The sequence below is a fragment of the Alternaria novae-zelandiae genome (genome assembly GCF_023758075.1).
Source record: "Alternaria novae-zelandiae strain BMP 2774 chromosome Unknown scaffold_3, whole genome shotgun sequence".
NCBI lineage: Eukaryota > Fungi > Ascomycota > Dothideomycetes > Pleosporales > Pleosporaceae > Alternaria > Alternaria novae-zelandiae.
Window position 1 is genome coordinate 126,696 of NW_026056963.1, and position 25,161 is coordinate 151,856.

The 25,161-nt window shown below is 53.4% G+C and overlaps 7 protein-coding genes across 7 annotated transcripts; 3 read left to right on the forward strand and 4 right to left on the reverse strand.

Moving 5' to 3' along the window:
- Nucleotides 1–2,882: 2,882 nt before the first annotated feature.
- J4E88_002016 (uncharacterized protein) lies at nt 2,883–3,939 on the forward strand (the record flags this gene model as incomplete). Its single annotated transcript, XM_049395682.1, has 4 exons — nt 2,883–2,915; nt 2,969–3,333; nt 3,383–3,778; nt 3,831–3,939. 4 exons carry the CDS (start codon nt 2,883–2,885, stop codon nt 3,937–3,939), a joined length of 903 nt encoding a protein of 300 aa, XP_049258086.1.
- Nucleotides 3,940–4,776: 837 nt separating this feature from the next.
- On the reverse strand, nt 4,777–6,590 carry J4E88_002017 (uncharacterized protein; the record flags this gene model as incomplete). The annotated part of the gene is made up of 2 exons (XM_049395683.1): nt 4,777–6,305; nt 6,368–6,590. The coding sequence occupies 2 exons, from the start codon at nt 6,588–6,590 to the stop codon at nt 4,777–4,779; spliced, it is 1,752 nt and encodes a 583-aa protein (XP_049258087.1).
- Nucleotides 6,591–7,148: 558 nt separating this feature from the next.
- On the forward strand, nt 7,149–7,601 carry J4E88_002018 (uncharacterized protein; the record flags this gene model as incomplete). Its single annotated transcript, XM_049395684.1, has 3 exons — nt 7,149–7,193; nt 7,260–7,366; nt 7,424–7,601. 3 exons carry the CDS (start codon nt 7,149–7,151, stop codon nt 7,599–7,601), a joined length of 330 nt encoding a protein of 109 aa, XP_049258088.1.
- A 1,532-nt stretch (nt 7,602–9,133) lies between these two features.
- J4E88_002019 (uncharacterized protein) lies at nt 9,134–10,126 on the reverse strand (the record flags this gene model as incomplete). Its single annotated transcript, XM_049395685.1, has 1 exon — nt 9,134–10,126. One exon carries the CDS (start codon nt 10,124–10,126, stop codon nt 9,134–9,136), a length of 993 nt encoding a protein of 330 aa, XP_049258089.1.
- Nucleotides 10,127–14,224: 4,098 nt separating this feature from the next.
- J4E88_002020 (uncharacterized protein) lies at nt 14,225–15,013 on the reverse strand (the record flags this gene model as incomplete). The annotated part of the gene is made up of 1 exon (XM_049395686.1): nt 14,225–15,013. One exon carries the CDS (start codon nt 15,011–15,013, stop codon nt 14,225–14,227), a length of 789 nt encoding a protein of 262 aa, XP_049258090.1.
- A 2,932-nt stretch (nt 15,014–17,945) lies between these two features.
- J4E88_002021 (uncharacterized protein) lies at nt 17,946–18,401 on the forward strand (the record flags this gene model as incomplete). Its single annotated transcript, XM_049395687.1, has 1 exon — nt 17,946–18,401. The coding sequence occupies one exon, from the start codon at nt 17,946–17,948 to the stop codon at nt 18,399–18,401; it is 456 nt and encodes a 151-aa protein (XP_049258091.1).
- A 3,768-nt stretch (nt 18,402–22,169) lies between these two features.
- On the reverse strand, nt 22,170–24,532 carry J4E88_002022 (uncharacterized protein; the record flags this gene model as incomplete). The annotated part of the gene is made up of 2 exons (XM_049395688.1): nt 22,170–24,083; nt 24,134–24,532. The coding sequence occupies 2 exons, from the start codon at nt 24,530–24,532 to the stop codon at nt 22,170–22,172; spliced, it is 2,313 nt and encodes a 770-aa protein (XP_049258092.1).
- Between the last annotated feature and the right edge of the window lie 629 nt (nt 24,533–25,161).

A 25,161-nucleotide genomic window follows, 5' to 3' on the forward strand; every position in this document is an offset into this window, starting at 1 on the left:
CATAGGTAAGTTGGCGTCAGCCAGACAGCTTGAGGTGTATGGTTATGGTCAGCCTTGGAGCCTCCAAGGCTCGCTGCTGCTTTAGCCAAACCTCAGCAACAAGTTGAAACAACCACCCTATACAAGAGAAAAACTAAACACCTAGGAGCCTACGTCGCTATTAGGCTACTAACTTCGCAAGTTTTTATCCTAATATAGGCTCTAGGGTGTTCGGTTTTTCCCTTAAATAGGGTGCAACAACAAACAACATTGGACTTATGTACCTCCTCACACATACGCTTGTCAAGTTACCTGATGGCTACTGGGAATGGATGCTGAGACTCGTCAGTTCTCGGCGAAAAGACACCCGCGACTCCCGGCCGGTGTATGGATAGCAGCGTGCCGGAGGACCGCGGAAACCACTTGGCCCCTCGGTAACTGGCGGGTAACCAGACTGTCTTTCCGCTTTCCCAGACTCTCCTGACTCCTGGCACGCTCTTACGCAGGGTCGAAGTGGAGTCCCCAGATCTTGTCTCTCCACAATCTGGGTGGACCCTTCTTCCTCGTCTCCGAAACCTTCTGGCACTGCGGCGGAGCCGTAGCCGATCACCTCAAGCAAACATAGACACGACATAACAGCACTCATTAACTTTCTGTCGTATAGATGCGGCTCTATGGCAAGACTGACCTGTCTCTTGTCTCGTGCAATACACGAGGAGCTTGCTTGTTTAATGCAGGTACCACAACGCGCCTCGACGGCGGTATACCTAGATCAATATTGTCGCGAAACTCGGAACACCCAACATAAATTACAAGCAATAGAACGCACTCTATGTATTAGGCAAAATGATTACTATTCTAGAGAGCTTGTACAATATGCATGTGAGTAGTACATGCGGGTTTCGCAATGAGAGCAGGGCATATCTTTGAGACGGCAACCAAGCGCGGTGGCGCGGTGGCACGTCGACCAAGGAAAAGACCGAACAGGCCTGCAGCCTACATTAACATAAAAACCTACAAGATAGGTGACCTGGCGTCGATGTAGGCTCTACGCCTGTTCTGCTTTTTTCTTGTATGGGGTGGTGGCAGGCACGAAGCACTCCAAGCAATGCCACCACAAACATTACAGATGCACCTTTACAGTGCTTCATTAGCCTAAAGTGCCACGCAATTGCGCCATCTCACTGTCTCACGCAATTGACATGGATGCCTGGAGTGATCCGTTGTCGTGGAAGCCCTTACACATCAATGTTGTTGGATCTTTGTTTCCATCCTCTCGCGCGACCTCAGCTATCTTTGACAACAAAGGCACTGCGAGGACAATCCATGTGTACCTTCCCGGAACAGCAAAAAGCTCTGAGACGGCATCAACCACCATGTCTGGCATACACACCACTTCTGTCGCGGATACAGCAGACACGGAACGGCAGGGTGCAGGTGGAAATGACTTGACATGTGTTCCCGCTGGACCGAGGACGTGCAACAGCCAACCTGCGTCTCAACCGCACCTCTAGGATGGGTGGTGAGCTGCTGCTCCACTAGGGGGCCCCACGCAGCCCCGGACGGCCAGGACATGGCGGCAGCACGCTACGCTAGCACTATCGATCCCACAATTGATGGACAGACTTTTTGTGTTCGTCGTTTCTCCAGAACGCACTTCTAATTCAAATATTCGGCGACTGCGCGAGCCGTTGCGACGGCGCATTTTCGCAGCCTTTGCTAGAGTTTTGTTATGTCATGATATTGGAAGATGCCGGGGGCTTATGCCGAGGCTCTTGGACAAAGCTTAGCCGCCTTACCTCATGCACAAGGCCATCATCCCGTTTCCTCCGCGGCCTTTGACGATCTTGAATTTCAAAGCACGCCCCAGTAAATTGCTTCTACACCAACAGGACGCCGTGTGCCTGTTTGCAGTGCAATGCCAACTGAGGCATCATCCAACAACCACGCAAAGGCCAAAAGAAGAGCTGCGTTCATATATCGTGTCACCATATCGCACCCGCGATATCCGGCATCCCAGTCCAACGGGCAGAATGCGCCTGGGAGGCTCGCGTACATGTCAGAACGCCCGACCTCGCGTTTTAACTACTCCGAGCAAATTGAGCGTTGGCGCACTGACTGGAGCTCCACTCCCACACACGTTTCTCGCAGGGGGCCCTCCTCAAGGGTACACATGCAGTCAGACCGCTAACATGCAGAGATCGATAGCGGTCTGTGTGCTATACGAAGTTTCGAAATCCCAGGCTTCTTCTGCCGTGTTCGCGATCAAAACACTCGAAGGAAGCTGATGTGTCATGGTCACAAGAGACGATGATGTAATGCTTGGGACTTGGTCGGCGATCTGTACTTGGGAATTCGAGCAGCGCATCTTATTTCTCCGCGTCATCGCGGCAGCTGAGCCCGCCTGAGCAAGACAGAATACTGCTGGATCGGTTGGCGCACCACCTGCCATCCTCATTGTCGGTGTCCATCCGGCCTCGCTAAGGCAGCTTTGGCGCCGATCACACGGCGCATGGTGGCTTGGGGTCGACTGATTGTCGTTCGTCCGTCCACCGTGCCCTCAGTTGATTGATTCGCAGTGGAGACGCATGCTGTCCTTTTACCCGGCATGGAGAGGCGTCTATGGGGAACTGCCATGAGTGGTCCGCTTTAGCACCTGTTTGGAATTCTAATTACCTAGCCTTAGTCGCGGGACTAGCACCAGTATGGGACGACGGCTCATGGCACACGTAGATGGACCATGCTTCCCCTGCGAGGTCTGATCTGTTCTGGACATATATCAGTCTCTCCGCTCCCCCAGAATCGGCTTGACTTCTCCTTCCCCAGACTCTCCCCCCGTTGAACCCGTCTTGAGTTAGTCCGGACCGGAACACGTCAAGCACCTGTCAATCATAGCAGACATCATGGCGACCGCTCGTGAGCACAACGACACCATGGTATGTTTCTCGAATGCGCCAAACATATGTACCAAATCTAACCGTCTTAATAGCGTGGCCCGAGTTTCGAGAAGAACACCAATGGCACCAGCGCGACCGATCACGCGGCAGTCAACGGTGCAGGAATACCCAAGCAAAGGGTACCATACGACTATGGCGGCAACCCTCTCGCCCACGTTGCTACCAACGACCCAGATCTCCGTCTCGCAGCTTTTGGTGGTGAATTCCAGCCTGGTCTATACAGGCCGCCGAACCGCAAGTTCGCCAACCCAGCCCCTCTGGGTCTGTCGGCTTTCGCCCTCACCACCTTTGTTCTGTCTTTGATCAACGTCAAGACCCGAGGCATTGGTCACCCAAACATTGTCGTGGCTGCTGCGTACGGTTATGGAGGTCTCGTGCAGCTGTTGGCTGGCATGTGGTATGTATTACCAGTCAATTTGTCCATGCTCGTCCTAACAGAAGACTAGGGAAATGGCTGTCGGAAATACATTTGGTGCCACCGCGCTTTCATCCTACGGAGGTTTCTGGATCTCTTTCGCCATCATCCTTACACCAGGTGGATTCGCGATTGAGGAGACGCTCCTTGAATCGGGCGACTTCTACAACTCTTTCGGTCTTTTCCTCATGGGCTGGTTCATCTTTACCTTCCTCTTGTTGATCTGCACCCTCCGATCCACCATAGCCTTCTTCTCGCTCTTCTTCACTCTCGACATGGCTTTCCTCCTTCTCGGAATTGGCTACCTCAATGCTGATGCTGCGGGCCCACAAAGTGACTGCATCGTCGCTGGTGGTGCTTTTGGTCTTATGGCTGCTTTCATCGCCTGGTACAACGCTCTGGCTGGTATCGCGGACAGCTCAAACAGGTTAGTACTCAATGCCATTATCATCGTCTCAATCCGTACTAATATTCTACAGCTTCTTCGTCATCCCCGTTGCTCATTTCCCCTGGTCTGAGAAGGGCCGCGAGCGTCGCAACAAGGTCGACAACTCGGCTGCCCGTGCCGATGCTGGCCACACCGCATAAGGCAGTGCATAGAATGCACTATCATACCCACGAGTCGATGTTTGATGCATGGGGATGATAACACGGGAATATGTTATCATGGATCAGCATTGAATGCGCCGAAGTTGATGACCACCGCATGGGATCAGATACGCGTAAATCACGTGTATCGCCCGTGACAAACATGTATTCTTTTTAATACCATTTCGAATACCCACTATTGAATAGTCTGAACACAATGTCGCGATGCGATGCATTGCCGTCTAATCCATACTCGCGTCTCCCCTTTCCCAATTATCCTTCCCCATACCCCAATTCCTGCCCACATTATGACCTGCACTCTTCGCACAGCCGGAGTCTACATCACAATCATCTCCCGCATTGCAGATCTTCCAATAAACCTACTTGCCTTGAGCCATCGGTCGATTCCTCCGCTGCAGGCGCCAACGGCTTGCTACTAAGAGGCATGGCACACGTCACGGCATGGCAGTTGTGGCTTGTCTTGGCGTGGCGTGAGGCCACGATGTATAAGCATTTTCCACCCCAAGCCTCCTTTCTGGGCTGAGGTCAGAGGCGCTGTGGGATTCCTCTGACGCTGCGCTCATGCAAGTTACGATGATTGCTTCCGTGTGGGCGGGGAAAGGGTGTATGCATACCCGGGGAATGGACCGTTCACAGTATGACGGGTGTGGCTTTGCCGTCTTGGCGTTGTTGCGCTCATCTTGCGGAGTATAGTGATCAAGGTGAGGGGCTTCTAAGGCTGCTAAAGTTGTCTAATCTCTGGATCATAGCCCTTTTCTTGTCAACACAGTATTTGCTTATGATTGGAGATGTTACACTATTACTATCTACACATTACTACACACTTCCACTGGGTACCTGTATAGCACCATTCTCCTTGGTCCCCTCCAATGCTTCGCCCCAGATTTGCTTGACAAGCTGCTTCTTGTTGATCTTGCCCATTGCGTTCCTTGGGATAGTATCCACGACCTTCATCTCTTGAGGGATCTTGTAGTTTGCGAGCATCTCCTTAAGCGCCCTCCTCATGTCCAACGCAGACCATGCTTTGCCTCCCTTCCCTGCTGTCTTACCCTGTTCGGAGAGTACCACTACGGCAGCGACTTTCTGACCCCAGGCTTCTGATGGTAGACCGACAACGGCAACTTCATCGACTTGAGGGAGGGAAAGCATCTCGCGTTCGATCTCGAGGGCAGAAACCTTCTCGCCGCCGGTCTTTATGATATCGGCTGATTTGCGCCCGTGGATGAAGTAAAGAGGTCCCTTGGCCCATGCCTGGTCGCTCTCGCCTGCTCCTTTGACATTCCTTCGAACAGCGACATCGCCTGTCTTGAACCATTTCCCTTGTCCATCTGCATCGTCTGTAAACTCTTTCGAGGTGGCTTCGGGGTTCTTCCAGTATTCTCTAAAAATTGTAGGACCGCGCAGTTGGATCTCGCCCTGGCGTTCGCGTTGTGTCTCGGGATCGATTTCTTTGCCCTTTTCTATGATTTCCCCGGTCTCAATGTCTGCTAAACGCGCCTGTACTGATGGAAGCGGCCAGCCTACCGAGCCATCTACGCGGTCTGCGAACTCCAATCCGCAGGAAAGTGCCATACCCACCTCAGTCATGCCATATCGCTCGAGCAGCACGTTGCCCCCGCTGAGCTCCGTCCACGATGACTTCACCGGTGTAGGTAGGGCAGCGGACCCTGAGATGTTGAGGCGCATATTCGATGGGTGAAGCGCGGTCTTGGTCGCGGCTTGAAGTTCGGACGAGAGGGTAGGATGCGATGCGAGTAAGCGCGTGTATATGGTTGGGACGACGGTAAGGAAGGTAATGGGCTTCTTGGCTGGATCGGGGCTCGGTAGGAAGGGAGCTGCCAGTCGGTCCCATACAGCGGCAGCATTGAAGGGGAACTGGAACTCGATGGTGCTGCCGGCGAAGAGAGGCGTAAGCAATGCGTTGACGGTGCCGTGGATGTGGTGTAAAGGCAGAACGTGTAATAGCACATCGTCTTTACTATAGTTCCACGCCTCCAGCAGCGATCGCGACTGTGCCGTTAGCACGTCTTGAGGCAACAAAACACCCTTGGGTCGGTTTGTAGTGCCCGATGTGTACAGCATCATGCCTCCCTTGTCGCTGGTGGGCTCCTCCAGCGTGACGTAGTCGTCCGTCTTGCCCATCATAATCTTGTCCTGTTTGTAGTTGATGGGCTGCGTCTCCATTCCCTCCTTCAGCACATCGTCGGCTTGACTCTGGAACTTCTCCGACGAGAGAAGCATCAAAGACTCGCTCTGGTCGATGATGTATCGCAGCTCGTGTGCCGGAAAGGTCGGCGATAGCGGTACGGCGATTGCATGTGCGGCGAGGATGGACAAGAGGGTTACTGTGTATGCGTCAGATTCTGCTGCCTTTGCTGTTGTACACGAGGCGTAGAGGAACGCGCACCTACATAGTCGTATCCGTTTTCTACCAGAAAGGATATCCGTTGGCCCTCAGCGCTCTGCCCGCCGCAGTTCCGTTGCAGCTTGTCCTTTGCAGCAGCGACATCGTTTACGAGCTCGCCGTACGTGAAGGACCGCCCGGAAAGAGAGTGGACGACGGCCGTGCTCTGCGCATCATGCTTCTTGATGGCTTCGAAGACGGGGAGGCGGGGCAGCGTGGATGCCATTCTCACGGTATAGAAGGGCGAATGGCTGTTGTATGCCGGCAGAGATATTTTGTGTCGTGTCAGGGTGCGAGCGAAAAGATTACGCGCCCACATGGCGGCAGGGAGATGTCCCGGATCAGCGCAATTGATGCAGGTTTCGAGGCTTCGGAGTACGGCAGATCGGTGCGAGATATGCTGTGTTTAGAGCCGCGTCGGAGCGATACCGTTACTGCCGTCTCCAGACAGGAGCGCAAAAGTTGCCATTTAATTATAAAAGTACGGTAATCAAGACGCCATTCTACATGTCACCATCATCTTTCCAAGCATGCTCTGGCAGTCTCATGGCCTCAATGGCTCGTCTGACTGCGCTTCAAACTTTCGGAACCATGACGCGACGCCTTCCGATTTCGTCTTGGCGCTTGCCTCGGCACGAATTCTAGGGCCGACGCAACCCAATACTTCCACCACTGCGATCCAGTATTCTCATTGGCCCTACTTGACACCCTACCCGACTAGGAAGCATTGTGGTGAATGTTCCTTCCAAATATCGCGCTCGCTGGAAAGCGTTTCATGTCAGCCATGGCTCAGTCCATGACACCAATGGAAGATGCTCTGAGGACGAAGGTAGTTATGCACTTTGGTTGACATGCCTCGACTGTGTACCCAGTATCGCATCTAAAGTTTCCGTAGATCACAGAAGCCCTGAAGCCGACTTCACTCGAGATATTCAACGACTCGAATAAGCATGCCCACCACAAAGCTATGCAAGGAGTCACCAGCAGAGAGACACACTTCCGGTATTCATCGACCTGCAATCTTCTCAACTACGTGACTTATGTTCCTGACGCTCGCAGTGTTTTCATCACATCGCCAGCCTTCCAAGGCAAGATGCAGCTCGCACGGCATCGCATGATCAACTCCTTGATGAAGGACGAGTTGGCACAAGAAGGCGGTATACACGCGCTGCAACTCATCACTCGAACGCCTGAGGAGGACGAAGCCCGGAAACAGAAGGAAGCCACCCAGGGATAACTGCGGACGATGACCGATACCCACGAAGAACGACTATGGAACTGTTTGGCGATAGGCGTCCGATAAAGCTCTGCTAGTGGATGGTATACATATGGGGCTCTGTGCCCAGTAGCCATCGCAGATTGAAGCAAGGGTAGATTCAGAACAGTTGTGTAGTCTAATCTAATATCCCCAACGCTTTGGAAAGCCTCTAGTATAGCGTCACTTTCCTCCCACAGGCGCTTCACAAAGTGGTCATAACGTAAAGCTTAGCAATCCAACGCCATGTCTTAGCATCTCGCAGAAACAGGAACTCAGATACGAGATCGCCGACTAGATGGAGCTGTAACCCCCGCTCTAGCCCCCGTCTTTCCACATTACGGCCACCAGTCAACACCACTAGGGTTCTATCGAAGAACACCTTATACAAGAAAAAAACTAAACAGGTCTACATGCTACATTAGGCTAAAAACTTGCAAAGTAGGTAATCTAACGTTAACGTAGGCTCTAGGCTGTTCATTTTATTCCTAGGTTGGCGTGAGAAGACACGGCCGAGCCCATTGACAGGACGATTTCCATACGCTATTACAGGCCCAACTAGCCATCGAAGTTAATGCGTTCTCTTCAGAACAAGCAAAGGCATTACGAAGCGGTGGCGGTGATCGTCAGCACGAAACGGTCAATACGGGCTTCCACATCATTGCGAGACCAACCACACCTTGAACCTTGACCCTGGATGAATGCAAGCAAAAGAACTAGTGCTATCTAACAATCAGCAGCTCGGCTTTCTTTACACCCCTCACCAACCCAGCAGGCGTAGCGCCATCCTAAATTGCCGAGCATGTGTACCAAGGGCGACGGCGAGGCAACGAAGCAATGCGTGGCGTACCGTTAGATTACGGGGTTGAGCATGTTACACAGTAACTAGTCAAGCTTCTCTAAATGTACGTGAAGACTACCTAGATAGAAGGGGTAATAAAGCTTAGTAAAGATGGGGTGATGATAGATACAGTTAGAGTGGTGTCCAGTTATCGGTCAGCGGAATGTCGCTAGAGAAATACCACAAACTCACGATGCGTGCATTACATCATCTATCGGTACGTATCGCTGAGAAAGCCGGAGGAGGTAGGTGTGATGGGACTAATGAGGGTGTGTGTTCTTCTCACACAGAACAGTGTACGGTAATCAGCACCTTTCTAATCTTCCATTGCGCTTGAGACATGTACTTCTACAGGAGCGTCCACATTTCAGTCTACATAGAACACTATGACAGGGTATAGATAGCAGAGTAACAAGAAAACCTTGTGATCCGTCTTTTAAGCCTAATTTCCTTCCAACACGAGACCCAAGCAATAGTGCGAAGCTGTTGGGGAATAAACTTTTGTGACCTACTGCTGCATTACAGCGAATATAAGGTGTTTGGGAAATACACCTACATTGAGATTACTATATAGAGTTACTAGACCGCGTTTTGTTGCCCTGCTCTGCATCAACATTCCACCATAATAAACTTTTGTGGGGAGAGTGATTTGTGCTGCGCAATTTGTATTGTATCATCTTTGACCACCTTCTACTCCGATTGAAGTCTCGTCCATCTTCCCACTGGACTCCAGTATCTGCCTTGCTGCTTCCTGGATAGAGAGACTTTCGCGCCGCATAGTTTGCACAGCCGCTTCGAGTGCCTGGGTTCTCGCGCGAAGACGACTGATCTCAGCACGGAGGACGATAATAGTCTCTCTCTGGGAGGAGACCGAAATGTTGGTATTGTGTGTAAAGTCGACGGGCGATGGATCTGTGGTGATGCTAGGTTGTTGTTCCGTATCTGATGTCGACACCGACGTCTCAATTCCAACCACCATAGCTTCTTCCAGTAAACGTATGCGTTGCTCGAGCCCGGCTTTCTCAGCTTCCCATGCCCTCTTTTCTTCAGTGCTTTGTGCCTGGAGCCGGTTGGCCATGTCCATGATTTGCATATATTGTGCTCCATTAGCGATGAGCTGCTGCCGAGCCTCATCCCTACTCTGCTGTAGCTCTTCCATTTGACCTTCCATTGTCGAAACTTGTGCTGACAGCCTGTCCTTCTCATCCATGAGATGGATGACCTCTCCGTCGTTGATTTCGAGCTTTCTTTCGAGCGTGGCGCATGTCGTCTTTTGTCTTTCGAGGCTCTGGAGCAGAGTACCGTATTCGCGCTGTAGGGTACGCAATTCCGAAGTTTTGAGGCTGATTTGCTGTTGGAGGTCGTGTAAGCTCGGACTTGGTCCTAATGTTTGCGACATCGCTGGTGGTGATATTGAAGGCAGGCTTTGGGAGATGTGGAAGTTGAAGGAAGAAGGTGAAGGTAGGATTATCGAGTGTGGACGTTGCTGAGCACGTATTGGGGCGTTCATCGAGTCGAAAGATGGCGTAATGTCCGGTGAAGGGTTACCTGCGAATGATGCGGATTTGGAACGACTGAAGCTGCCAGAAACACCGGGATTTGACTCCTGTCTCTGTGGAGGCGTCCGATCCTCGCCGTCATCGGAGTAGTCTTGAGCTCTTCTCATCTTGGAAGTTTTAAGAAATGGCGACGAGGACCTTGGGCGACGCGACGAGCCTTGCTTCATGTGCCCTTGCAACCAGAAATCATGCTCGTGCAGCGAACGAAGCACCCATTACAATAGCTCTTCACTGCTGGCGATATTGTGTACAGGCGGCTATTTCAGCGTATGAGAGTTGTTCCCAAGCATGGCAAGGCCAGGTGCTAATCGAGCGGCAATAGGGGAAGTTAGAGCAACTCACTGAATTGACTAGATCGTGCTTTGTACGCGTCAACCTTCTGTCTCTATTGGTCAAAACTTCCAAGCCCGTGGCAACTTTGCGCATTGATACATGCAAGCTGCAGAATACTTGGCCCTGGCAGCTCGGCAAGCATAAGTAACCATCCCTACTGCGTGCGCTTGCTCAGGCCCATGACCCGGATAGATGACCAAGCTGCTTTGCAGGAGACAGGCCCAGCCAGTACTACGGTAACATATTGGCGGATCTTGTGTAATAGAGTCAGCTATGGTAGCCTTTTTGGAAGGTGCAAATTGGCACACCAATAAGATGAAAGCCTCATGCGCCGGCTACATGTCGGTCAACACGCTCCCGCTTAACGCGCTGGTATACACATACATGGCCAGGCTTCCACATCTGCACCACATGATAGAGCTACCGTATGATATACACACTGATAGATATGAAAGAGAAACGGAGACCCGAAACTTTGTAGGTACGTAGAGTTATGCTACTGTTTTCAACGACAGCAGCTGTAGAATCCGAAACTTTGGGCCCTACTGAGATGATTTGGAATGAATTGGGGCACAGTAGAAACGTTTGTTGATCCGGGATGTAACCGCCGTGAGTATAGTAGCCGGCTCGTGGCGGGAACGAGAATAATGACGCTCATTGATGGAGGCTGTGACAGTCGGGCCGGGGCGCTTGGACCGCACTTCAAAGGTGTTGGTATCTTCCTGTGGTCGTTCCATGTCCGTACGACACTGCACAGGTGGGACTTGAACCTAGAAACCGGACACAGAAGTTGGCCTCCGCCATCAGAACTGGTAGGATGCTTTAGGAACAGTGTCGATATAAGATCTTTCGAAATGGATGTCCAACTGTAAGATAGTCGATATCCAGACATGCAATAGCTGGAGTGTAAGAGCGCCATCCGTGCCGCATGTGAGTGCCGTACAGTCGGAGTCTTGCTTAAAGGTCGGAGCTCGTGTTCGGTGGCATGGCTCCTAATATGGGAACGTTCAGACAACCAGGCGTAATGCATCCGGTGGGTCATTCATAGGGGCCGTTACAGAGAGGCCGAAGGTCCGCAATGTAGTATGCCCATACATGCGTATCGCTCCCTCGGTGGTACCAGAGTCAGTCAGCGCCATTGCTGCACCGAAGCATACCTGCACTCAGTAGCCTGGACAAGCGAGAGCCAAGTCGTAGGCCAAGATGCCCGTGAAAGAGCTATTATCAACGCCATAGTTACGAGAGGCGCGATTTGATGCAGTACTGTGAAGAGACCTCACCGGGATCGACATGCCGGTTTGCGCGAACATAGTATCAGGGAATCTCGACCAAGTGCTTGCCGGATGCACCCATAGCCAACGATAGGAGGAGCTTGTGGAAGGATGACGGCTGAGTAAGACGGAAAGATGGTTATCGGTAATGATGAGCGGGAAATCATCCGAAACTAGCGTCGTCAGTCAGCACGGGATCTTTGAAGCTCTCTGTTACGACATCTGCCGAATCTAGACTGAAGACATGACTTGTGGCCTGACTGGCATGCGCTTGCGGTAACACAAAACACCGTATTGAGATGCAAGTAATAGAATTGGGGCAAGGTGATCGCAACCTTCCCGAATGCGGAACTCGTCGCACATGTTCTACAAGGGCCATGGAAGAAAGCTTCTGTATTACCACGATATTTTCCCAATCTCTTCCCATCCTGTCACCACCAACACCGTACCTCTGAGTCTTCCCATCAGCTCTTACGTTTTCACATGCGCCAAGCTGCACTCTGCCCATCAGTATCCACCCACTGTGTCCCGACATCCCGGGCAATCAGTCGAAGACGATCCTCAACCCAGTCTTTCTCGCGTGACACCACTTCAGTCTCAATCTTCTGCATCGTCTGCAGCTCATCCAAGATGCCGTGTAAAATGGCTTTACATGCTTCGACTATACATGCAATGCTTGATCCGGGTGTTGGCAAAGCCAGCCTGTCCAGGTCGCGTGCAAGTGCTGTTAACTTCCTGGTCAACGCAGCATTTTCGGCCTTCCATGGATCCCCAAGGCCTTCAATTGTCCCAAGAGCCGCCTTGGCTCCATGCGGACCTTGGCGGGCGGACCGAATCTCCTGGACCCAGGACGACCAATGCTCAAAATCTTTCACCAGACGCTGTAGTCGACCACCCGATTCGACCAGCGACGGCAGTTCGTGAAGGGGCTCCGAAAGGACCTGAATGTACTCAACCAGGCTCGCAGATGAGCCGCTAGCACTCCACTCCAGCAAGGACTGCAAGTTCTTCTGTTCTTGTGCTGTACGTTCGCTCTCTAACATGACTTGGTAGAGGCTAGCAACCTCTTCAAACTTCGTGCGCATCTTACGCTTCGCACTGATTTCCCAACATCTATATGTCTCCGCCGACGATTGATGCAGAAGATGAAGTTGGAGCAGTTCAGATTGCAAACTGATCGCCTCTGGAGAAAGCGACTGCAACACTGTTTGAGGTGCAGGGTTGATGAATGTGGCAGTGGGAGCTTTCCCAACCTTACGTGGTGTGAAGTGCTGTTGAAGCGTGCTGAAAGCTGGTCGATTAGCCTTCTTCGGCTCTTCTGACACGACGTCTTTACGTTTTGACTGAGTGCCAACGGGCTCTTCGGCCCTGCGCACCGTACCAGTGCTCGGCAGGCCACTGGATGCTTCTGGCCTGGCTTTCGTACTAGCAGAGCGGCTGAGCCCTGCATTCCGTAGCGACGTCCGCGTTGGACCAGATAAGGTATCGCCAGATGTGTTGTTAGTCCTCGAGGTACGCGTTGGTGCCAATAGTAGAGACTTTGGTCGCTCGGAGATCGTGTTCGATCTAGCAACATCACGTCTAGGGGCTGATATGGTACTGGTCGACTGGGTCCTGGCATGGCCAGGAGGGCCTGATGCCTGAGCTGAGTGCGACGTAGCACCTGGCTTCCGTAAAGACTGCGATCGGGCAAGCCCTCGTACTTGCGGCTCTGCAGGCTTGCTGACTGAAGCTGGAGGCAGCATCGTCCGGGGAGCACTTGTCTTTTCAGCACTTTCCGTGCGCTGAGATGATGGGGTGCCCGTCTGATATGTGGATTTTGGTCGAAGTCGACCTGGTACTGCACCCGGAACCTGAACGTATTGCGTTGGTGACGCTGTGTCTGGCTGATCTTGCGTCCCGTTCAAGTCATCCCCCGCATCTTCCAATCCAGCGTCTCTGTCAGATACTTCAGGTAATATACTTGACCGGGTATTGTATCTATGCTGGCCGGGCTGGGGACTAGATAGGAGGAAGATTAGTCTTAGCCAGATCCCTCACACGCTCAGGTTTTACCCACAGTAAGCTGCGACGATTCTCCGAATCGCCCTGAATTGACGGTAATCTACTAGAGGCAGGGCGCGCAATGCCACTTGTGCCATGTCTTGTTGTTTCCTTGTCGTCACCGGTCGGCGCGACTGGTGCAGCGTTCTGGAACCTGTTAGGTATTGTCTACTACGGGACGGCGCATGGCTTACCCGAGCCCGTGGGGGCGCATGGCCGATTCTGCCTATCTGTGAGCGCGGCTTGGAGTTCATCTTCGATACAGGTCGCGGCGCTATCGTGAACGTGTTGGTAGCTCGGTCTGATGTTGCCGGGTATGCACAAACACACGAAACATCGGTTGTTGACATCCAATGAGCGCGGGCCACAGCGCTAGTACCACATATGGCTAGAACCCTAGCTATGGCAAGAGCATGTCCAGTAGCAAAGAATGGAAAGGGAATATCGTCAGAGTTCGTTATCTATTGTATCTAAGCCGAGTGAGCGACCGATGCATACTTCGTGAAATGGCGCGTACGTCCATCCCATACGAAAGCACAGCTATTCCGTTCCCTGTTCTCACAGGCTACCACGGCGCGCTGGGAAAGAAACACCCTCGATAGCAGCGTAGTCAACAAACCAGCTAACGCGGTCGCCGCCCTTGTGGTTCACCAAACCACAAGGCAGCTGCTGACCCTCGTCCGAATCGAAGATTTGGCGCATGATGTCCTTCTTTCCTCCGCCAGTCGCGACGAAGGCGATCTTGAGTCCATGTTGTGCGACGGGAAGGGAGATGGTGATGCGCTTCGGGGGAGGCTTGGGAGAGTCGGAGATGGAGAGTACCCATGCTTCGGTTTCGCGCAATAGCTCAGAACCGGGGAACAAACTGCAGGTGTGTCCGTCCGGTCCACAGCCAAGCAGAAGCAGGTCGAAGAGTGGCAACTTTACGCTGTCGCGTGCTGCAAACACACTGACGAGCGTCTTCTCGTACTGGTCGGCCAGTTCTTGTACGTCATCGAGGTACTTGACGTCGATGGGGTAGACCTTGGGTGTGCCCAACTCAGACGGTATCTTGTCGAGAAGTTCCTCCTTGACGAGTCGATGGTTGCTGTCTTCGTGATCGAGAGGCACCGCGCGCTCGTCGGCATAGAATATTTCCCACTTGTCGAATTGCACCTTTCCTTCGCCATTGGTCTCCTTGAGAAGCGCTTGCGCAAGCGTCTTGGGCAGGGAGCCGCCAGACACGGCGACGCGGAAAACTTGGTGGCGCTCGAGCGCAGCGTTTTGGGCGTCGAGCACGTAGGTGCGCAGGCTCGGGGCGAGCTCAGCAGCGCTCTGGAAAGCGTATAGGTTCGGAGGCTTGCCCATGGTGTTGATGTGTGTGTTGGGTTGGTGAGTTGAAGTTTGTCGGCGCGCGATGGAGGGGTTCGGACAGGTGGGGCACCTAGCTATGTGCCGTTGTTTCGTTCGACGGCGGCGGGCCGGTGACGATTGCCACGATAGTGACGTGGGCAGCGTTTGGGCAACGGTACGACGATCGTGAAAAAAAGATAGTAGAACAAGGCGAAAAAATGGCGGCAACGGCTGCCTATGGTGTCACCTCATGGACGATCGGGCCTCGATACCGACGTGCATTTTGAGCCAATCGTGCAGCTATCATTTCGCTCGGCCTGGGTCGTTTTGCGTCGTGATTGAAAGGCAGACAACAGGACATGGTAGCATAGGGAATTTGACTAGAAGAAGGAACAATATCCACAAGAGTTATGTATTCTCGCAATCTGCACATGACCGTCGCCGTCGGACTGACCAATGACGCGCCGTCTGGACCATCATGAAAACATCACAAGCTAGCCCGCATTGGGCTCTATCACGTGCATGTGTCCCTTGCAGCGCTGGATCAGTTGCAAGATTACCCCACGATGTTGACGATGTATCTACCCCCCATCTAAACTAGTTGAGGATGCAAGATCGAATGCTCTAGCATTGGTTATCAGATCCCTCTTTCTTACGCTCTAGACTCACGGCTGGTTCAGGCTGGAAGGACCTATGGATTAGAGACACTGGATTTCTTGACATGTGTCTAGGTACATTCCTGAAGACCTCCACAAGATCTCGTATCAAGATACTAGTGTGTACCCACACGCTTCTTCTTAGGCATGGTGCACACAAAACCGAGCTTGCTTGCATGAAGACTATTTCCCAGTATCAACATGTCCGAAGCCACCACAAGGTGCTGGCGCTGCACCCGATTCCTCGCATGATCATGGTTCGGTATCAAACGTGGGCGATACGTACTGAGCCGATTCAGAGTACTAGGTCCTATTCGAAGTCGCAGCGCAACCACTGGTGATGAGCGGAACCACGGCCACATGTAACTTTCTCTGCTCAAACGTGTAGATCGCCCACAATTTTGTATTCAGAGAAACTTGATTTGTGCGTCTTCAAGGGGCAATCAGCATTTGTCACAGTGGAGCAGAACAAGGCAAGCCGAATTGGGAGTCTGGAAGCTGTCGTGCACCGCCGCGCGAACAGGACTCGAAAGGTCATATTGCTTTGTTTGCCAGGCTTTGTGCATGCCATCTCTTCACTGGAGGTGTTGAACTGCACTCGTTCCAGACGTGGCCCTGCTTGATTTGGTACACGTCGCGAACTCCGTTGGGTTTCGAGCCGTAGTATGGTGACTGGAAGCTCCGGAAGGATCCTCAGCTGACTACGTTAACGGCCGAGCTCCGGGTCGTATAACTGGCTGCTGAGACCATGCAAAGCCACGGTACTGCAGGGCTAGACAAAGCTCAGAGAGACCACGTTGCTTTTGGAGGATCAGGCTTCACCAAGTTTGGCAGTCTCGATCTTGCAAAAGAAACGACTTCATTTGCCCCTCCACCTCTTTGGCCTGCGATCGAAGTGGCGATTATCCAGTCATGGGGTGCAACGAGGCCTAGACGTCGATTGCTCGGGCGCCGTTCAGCTAGGGCTAGAGGGTCTAGACCGTTGCCCACCAGGACTTTGTCTGCAACAGGGCAATGCAGGGCTGGTACCTCTGTGGAATGTAGCAGATCCGGCTCGCGCAGCTGTTTTGTCTACCAGGGGCTATTGTTATCTGGGTCGATTATCGTGCCACAAGTGCTGTATGCAGGTGCACATTTGCATTCTGGGGTGGTGGAGATTTCCGAGTGCAACGTAAGCGCTTGTGGACGGAGCCAACGGCGCAGCAGCGTGATTGTAGGGCGTTGAAACAGAGGGCGTATATATCTGGCGACTATTCATCTGTTGAGCATGTTATTCGTGTGAAGATTGGCAGCTGTGGAGGTCGTGGCAGGGAGGAAGTGGTATAGGCGAGACAGGTATAGTAGAGTTTGCAACAGCAACGTTTCAGTATCGGCGACGCAGGGCTCTGAGAGCATGTATTAGGTTGCGTGGTTCCCCCAGGCCCAAGGAGGGTTCATGGCCATGATCTAGACCGCCAGCCAACGGTACGGCCCGCTTTGACATCGACGATGGGCAGCAACAGGCTGCGAGGGTTGCGGTCGCAATGTCCGCAGTCAAGAGCTACTTTCGATGGGTTATTGGCGAAACTGCCGCATTGGGGTGGTTGTAGATGAGGAGATGGGGCTGGCGTGGTGATGGTACCTCGATGCTCGATGGGCGGTAGAGGACGGGTGGTTTCGGCGCCCGGAGTGCGGACAGCGAACTGCGGACTGCGGAGGAACCGGAGGCTCTGGGAACCACGGACGCGGTGGTATGTGTATGTACAGCTCAGCAGCACAGCCTCAGGTAGGCACCAACACAGTCAGCACCGGCGCGAGGCCGACGCGACGCGTACTCCTACGCAACGCGAGGGATGCGAGTGACGGTGCGAGTGATCTCATCCAGAGCGGAACAAAAAACCATGTCGCAGCTCTGCAGCCGCATCGAGCGATGGCCGTCGTGGGCGATGGAATTGCAGCGTGATCGCGATGCACAAACGTCGCTATGCTGTGGGCGGGCAGGATTGGCCGTGTGCGGGGGGCTCCAGCAGCCACGATCGAGACCGAGTCGGGCGATCGGCGCGGGCGCGTCTCAGCCTGGTGGTGGCCTAGCAAAGACTTCGGACCCAGCGTCTTGGATGGTTGCCAGACGTGTTCCACAGCCCAGCCACGCGCCAATCAGTCGGCCGCACCGCCCGCCCAGCACGCGGCCTGCGACTGGCCGATCTGCCATCGCTCGATGGCTGTACGAGCATATAGGCGACCGCGATCCCACGTACGCTGTGTGATTCACACCCGCCGTCGTCCTACTCCAGACACATACAAGCCAGACCATGACCGCTGATCACCTCACTCCCGACTCGTTCCCCACTGCTCCCTCCTGCTACTTCAGCATCGTGCCCGCCGTCCACTTCTCCCAGGAAACTCCCTCGCACAGCCCCGTCTCCGACTACCAGCCCTACACCCCCTCGGACCCGACCAACCCGCTGCTGGCCTTCCGCCCGGCACCACCTCTCTACATGACGAGCCCCTCGGACGCCTCGCGCCTGCTGCAGTTGCAAACACAAGCTGCCCATCGCCCGGCCCCTGAGCCCATCCAGCAACAGCGCACCTCGAGCACCTCCTCCAGCAGCTCCAACAGCTCCACGTCGAGCATGGGCATGGGTTCGCCGTCCACACTTTCCTGCTGCCGCTGCCGCCGCGAGTGCCTCGCGAACATGTACCAGATCGGCACCAACCGCTACTACTGCAGCCACTGCGCACGGATGACTGGCTACAGCGCTGGCTGAAACCCACCCGAGCCTCCAACACGCTCTACACCCTACCGCCTAGTCAACATCTCGACTACAGGCTACCATTATCGCCTCACCACTACTGCACCCATACACAGACATCCGCTGTCAACCCACGCCACGTGAGCCGTTTTGCTTTCCAGCCCCGGCCGTGGAGCTCTGCACGAGCGAGGCACAGGCACCGCACATTGGCCTTTGAGCCAGTCGGTAGCGCACTTTGGCCCTGTCCGGATTCACTCATATCCTGAGGACATTGGGCAGTTATTGGTGTGGTCAGGCACATCACGAGCTGGAAGTCATGGAGCCGGCCTTCACGTTATTACGCTGCAACAGCTGGCCTGCAGGAGCATTTGACCATATGATACCCATTTGTACAATACACCAGTCGCGCACTGCGCCGACCCACAATTCGATTTTTTCAAACATGACATTTCCCATATTGCATCGTGATGGTTTATTTGCCGCTTCAATACTGCCCGCCCCTAATCCATTTGCAGTGCAGTGCCATATTGGCCAAGGTCCATCAATACACAGGAAAACGCGATCCGACGATCTTCGGAAAGCACAAAACCCCCCGTGTGCACAGAATCCGTTCCCCGCTAGTCCCGCAACTACCATAGCGCGAACTGCCAGTCTGAACTTCGCCTGTCGGGCACCAGAAGTGCCCTGTGGCTGCTGTCTCGCAAAACCAACATCCGACGCGGATCACGTTAACCACGCCGAACGCACATCTTCACGCGTGGTGGCATCACCCAAACAACGTCTCAGGTCAAACAAAGCTTGGGGAACGTTTCCCCGGTTACCTCTGTCCTCCGCGGGCACGCTTCCCCCCGCTGTCATCCAGTCGTATGGATTACTTACTCGTGCATGGGATTTTACATTTCGACCGCATGCTCAGAGGATCTGCTGTTCTCCTCTTTTTCCGCGTCAGCGCTATTCTGTTTCAAGTAGGGGAGTCGAAGGGGGCGGGATGACATCGCTCGATGGCGTGCGCCAGGCACGATGCAGGGCACGCTGATCTCGACGGCTTTAATTGTGGGTATCGGCTTGTTGGAAATGCGATACTTGGTCGATGCCACGCCAGACGCGTGATGCGCGTAGAGTTTGCAACAAACCGTGTACAGTGTTTGGCTTTTTCTCAACTACTCGCCTTGATGGTGCCGTTGCGGATTAATCAGGAAAAGAGAATACATTGGGGGTCACGGAGTCATAGTTTGGGGATCGAAGATGGTGAACGCGCAAGCAAAAGCACCGTTGGAACGCGTGAAACGGATCAAAGGCCGATGTATACTGTTGGCTGAGATGGCTCTGAAGTTTACTGAACCAACCTTGGAAGGTTCCTGGGCTGTTTGACATGTGCGTGGCTGGGTGATCACTTAGATCCGGTGATAAGGTTCCTTATCCGTATCAGCTTATCGCCAATCGCGAACGCGGAGAGCATCCATCATCATCCGCGCATTTCCCACGACGCGTATTATCATAGTAAACACATCGCATGCTCCACAAAACGCCGTTTCGCTTTGCCAATCCCGCTACACTCGCCCAGGGAGTAACCATCTCTTCCCAAGGAACAACCATTAGGTCACTCCCCGTATTTCCGTCTCCAGCGCCACCCCGGCCTTGCACCTGGTAGCGTCGGCCTTGGCTTGACACAACGCCTGCCACATCGACGATGTCAAGCCCACATCGAAGATCTCCCGTGCGCAATGGGCTTTTGAAGCTTTCTCCCGTACACCGTGCACGCTCCTCCCAGGCCCTTGGTCGTTAAACGTGCGACCCGCGTGCATGATGATGGCCTGTCAGTTTTTCTGTGGAACCGCAATCGGATCGGCATGACATGAGCGATGGTCAACGTAAACATTTGAGTAGATCATATGCGCGGGCAGATTACCCGCATGTCTTTTGCTGGGACATCGACGATGACGTGCAAATCATCAAGGTCCGCGGCCCCGCACGAAAGGGCATCGAACGATGCAAAGGCCATCCGCCGGGATGGACCTACCCGACACATGCCAAAATGCACACGGAGAAAAACTGTCTCCGCTATAACCGTTGCGCGATGAAACCTTGCAGACAACCTGCTTTTTGGCCTAATCGCTCCGTCTAGACCCTTCCCACCCCGGTTGCCGAAAAGACGTAAGCCCCTCCATGCTGCGCTGTATAGCAGGCTACTCATGCGTTGTCGCGTGCGATCGGATTGACACCTGAGGATCACCTTATTTGGCTGACAATACGGACCACGTTGCTACGGAGAGACAGAGTAAACACCGGAGAAACGGCAGAGCAGTCGCATCGGCTCGATGTCGTGCCGCGAGTCGCGATATCGGGAAGCCTATGTGTAATAGGGGAGAAAAGCCCCTACCACACCTCGCCGACACCCAGACCCGGTCCCCGAGAAAAACACACGATGTCACTTTGTGGTGTAGGAGTAGTTGGATCGATCGATGGCGTCAACGTGGCTTGCAATGCCGACATCCAGTACCCCACGCTAGTGGTTCTCTCCTTTTGCCGTTTTTCTGTAACGCCGGAATTAAAAGCACACGTGCGTTCCCTCTGCGGCATCGGAGAAAAACGCTGGAGATCGTACTGCGCAGAACGTCGATGTGCTTTCTTCTCCATCTGTCCTATGCGCTGATAACAGAAGCAACGGCAAAAGCAAGTCTAGCAGCGTGACTTACGCAGGCACCACAATCTAAACATAGCGAAGGGGTAGCCATGACGACCGACGAACTGTAGGGTCATCGTTCTCAAAAGGAGTATGCGCCTATCGACGGCAGCTTGATTGTTCTTGCGGATAGCTTTTTTCCCGACGCATGAGCCCCAACGTTCCGCTTTCGGAGAGGTAAAAGATTGGACCCGGCGTTGAGGCACCGCGGAGGCCTTCAGAGCTTCTGTATATTCTGCGCCGATGTATCTCGTTGGGAGAGTCGATACGTTACTATCCAGAGACAGCTATCGCCTAGGTAGTTGCCCAGTCTAGTTGGTTGGAAGGCATCGAACCAGTCCGCATGTCCCTTCACGCTCTTGAGGTCATCTTCAGCGAGGCTGAGGACGGGAATGAGTATTCAGACGACACCACAACTGACCTTCCTCGTGGATCATTAGATAGTCAAGCGATTGGCTTCAAAGGTAAGCTTCCAGACGATGAGAGTTGGCCTCTGTTCAGCTTCGTAGCAGCTATGCGGCGGTAGGTCAGAATCTATACCAGCACTACCACGCCAACCTAGTAAAAAACTGGACACCCTGGAGTCTACGTTGACGTTAGGTCACCTACTTTGCAAGCTTTCATCTTAATGTAGTCTGCAGACCTGTTCAGGCTTTCTCTTGTATGATGTGCTACACCCGTCCTATTCGCAGGACTAGAGGCGTCACTCAATACATCCAACCCAAATCGACCAACAATGAACTTTTCATGGCAAGCGCTTGACGCCGCTGAATGGAACCATCACTTGTCTGAGTGAAAATCTGGCAGCATGTAGTTGCCTGTGCTATCACCTTTGTGATCGATGCCCGTCCCAGTTCTTTCACTATCGTGAGAGGCGCGTACCCTTGGTAGTTTAGCATATTCACACTGAAATATTGAAGTGAAATTAGTTCCGCATTCTTCGACTTAAGCAAGACAATCGTTCTCAACGCACAGGCAGCATTGCATGAACTGTCATAACACATGTCACAGGTTCAAGATCTGGTGCATCAAGACCACGATATTCATTTCGTATCTAGATGCATGTTTACCCTCATTCTATCAGGTTGATAAACCGTAATTTACGGCCACATCATGCCATTACCATCGAAGTTCATGCCGGTCAAATCAGTCCTGACATCAAGCGGGTAGTCAGCCGCCTTGAGGTCCCTCCTCCACGACTGCATCCTCTTGCTGTGTGCTCTCTCAGATACGCTCAACTCACGCTTCCCCATGCGTGATGTTGAGTAACCACCGAGGTCTCCGGCAATGCAGTGGCTAATATGGCCCCAGGTTGAATCAGCAACAGCCTTCCAGATAGCGGTTACATCGACAGTCATAGCCTTGGTGTACAGAATACGGCAGTCTGAAGGCTCGTAGACGAACTGGAGAGGTGTGTCAGTCTCGTCTCCATCGCGAATACCATCGCGGAAGTTGACGTTGATCGCGTTGTTGGAAGAGCGGATAAAGGGTGTGTCGTCGAAGTAGTCGCCTAGTTCCGTCTTGTTGAGCTCAGCGCCTTCTGCAGGCGTAGACAGATTACCGATGGTGAACTGAGCCACGGATTGAATGTAGTCCCACGGGTAGTTGTTCGTTCCCTTCACACCCCCCACGGCTTGCGTAATACCCTCACGAGGGCGGCCTCCCAGTGAGATGTACTTGACACCGGCACGCTGACGCATGAGTTCAGAGAAGATGGTGCAAGTTGACGCGCAGTATCCATCGGTGACGACGACGATGTCCTCGGCGGCAAAAGGAGCCTTAGTGTAGTTTGAGAGTGGGCCATATCCGTGGACGTAAACACCACCGGAGTTGAGCGGAGTCAGTACGTCGCTGAGGTTCCAGCGGAAGAGGTTGGTGAAGTTGTCCCCCTTCTGCTCGAGCCCAGGGCCAAACTTGTCCTGCCAGCTCTCGAAGTTCTCGCTATTGACATCAAGATCAGATCGGTAGTTGAAGACGGAGGACACAACATTGCCGACCAGATCCTCTAGTGTTTCGTTCTTGGTCTCAAGCACACGTGGTACACCCGCGGCAGCTTCAGAGAACTTTCGGTTCAAGATCTCTGTAGTTTCGAAGGCGCGGTAGCGGTCGGCAGCCGCGTGATCAATCTCTTGCGGGAATAGCAGCTTGTATAGATCGTAGCCGAGCAAGATGGTGCCTCCGCCGTTGGCTGAAACGTCAACCACGAGCTTCTTTTTCCCGGCGGACTTGGCCTGGGCAAGGAACTTGGCAGCAGTATCTTGGAACCCTTCCTGTGCGTTGTCAATTCCGACGAAAGATGGCACGGAAAGTACGGCAACGTCTGAGTAGTCACCCTCGAGGAAGTAGCCACCAATCAAGTTGTGTGCTTCACGAAGGACTGGAGGCGGGTATCCTGGCGCAGGGATGGTTGGAAGAGGCGTAGCGGAGGTAGTGGCTGAGGGTGTAGGTGTAGCCGAGGTAGTGTTGGAAGCTTCGGTTTCGCTTCCAGGCTGGTTGCCCGTGAACCAGAGCTTGTAGAGGCTCTCTCCGTCGGTAATACCGTCGAAGGGGATCAGAACCTTGGCGAAGTTGTCATAAGTTCGGCTGGTACCGTTTTCAAACGTAAGCTCGGTGGTAGGACCGGGGTAAATCCAACGACCGCGGCCCGATCCCGCGAAGGTTCCAATACCAGATCCAACCGGGCCGAGAGATACAGTGGCGAGCTCGTAGAAGACGTTGTTGTACAACGCGTCTCGGTCCTGAAGGGAACCATACTGGGCCCAGTTCTCCAGGAAATCCTTGGCATCCTCGCCATCGATGTGGGTAATGGGCGAAGGCGTGAACGTAGCATTGCCGAAAGATTCGGCCAAGACATCAGCATAGACGTAAGGCCGGGGAAGCTCCTTTCCGTCGCTCGAAACGGAAACGAGTGGTACAGGACGGGCGAAGTTGAAAACCGTGCCGACTACATCGGGGACGTACACAAAGTGACCGTCATGGGTGCTTTGCAATAGGGTGTAGAGCTCGAAACCGAACTGTTCTGAATCAGCTCATACTCTTCATAACAAGGAGAGAGACATCTTACTTCGTACTCGTTCTTGTACTCTCCTCCATTGACCTTTTTCCTGATTTCCTCGAGTTCGCCCCAGATATCAACCGCTGGCTGGACCTTCTCGGCGTACTCAGCAGGAGGGTCTTTCAACCAGACGGTGTTACTTTGCCATTTGAAATATGGAACGACACCGTCTACCAGGGCAAGAGCAGCGCTCTGGTTGAATGGGACGGAGTTGATGCAGTCCCATGCGAGTTCGGCGGGTACAGTCGCGGTACCTGCAGTGACATTCTTGCCTACGATCGCGGTGCCGACTTGTGCGCAGGGACTTGTCGCGTTGTAGTGCCGTGTATGAATATGAGGTGCGACAGGCGACGATAGCGCGACTGAGGCTAGCGAGAGACCCGCAACGGCATTGAAGAGGGAAGCCATGCTTTCAACCCAGACAACACGACAAGAACTGGAGGCAAAGATCTCAGGTTCGCCGTACCTCCGCTGCAGTCGCACGAACTATACCACTTTATAGCTGCACAGCTTGAACCGCGGACCAGGTAGCGAACTTGCGCGTTCCCGAGAAAGAAGACATCATAGCTGCAGGAGCTACCCTGTACTTGTCATTGCTAGACCCATGTAGAACAAGGCAAAGGACGGTCGGGCGAATAGGCGAGGCGGATATGATAGGGAACTAGATTAAGAGCATGCATGCACGTATGCTCGAAGAGGAAGGCCGTGGTGTGCTTGGTGCTCTGAACGATTGACGATCGTATCCCGAACGGCATTGGGGGTTCAGGGCAACACAGGTACCCAAGGACCCAGGGTCGCTTTGATGGTAGAGTGCCCACAATTATGGATGCATCTCGGTGCAATGGTAATGATTACTAGGTAAGAGATTGGACAGTCGGCCGCTGTAACACTGACCGCGAAGCTTCGTGGAGTTGTCGAAGCTTCACAAGCCTCAGGCGCTAGCCCGCCTTTCTACGCTAGATTAGGCAGGCGCAAAGTGCGCGGTGCCGATGCGTCCTATCGAGCATTCGAGCATCAATCCCCGCTCTTGCGATATC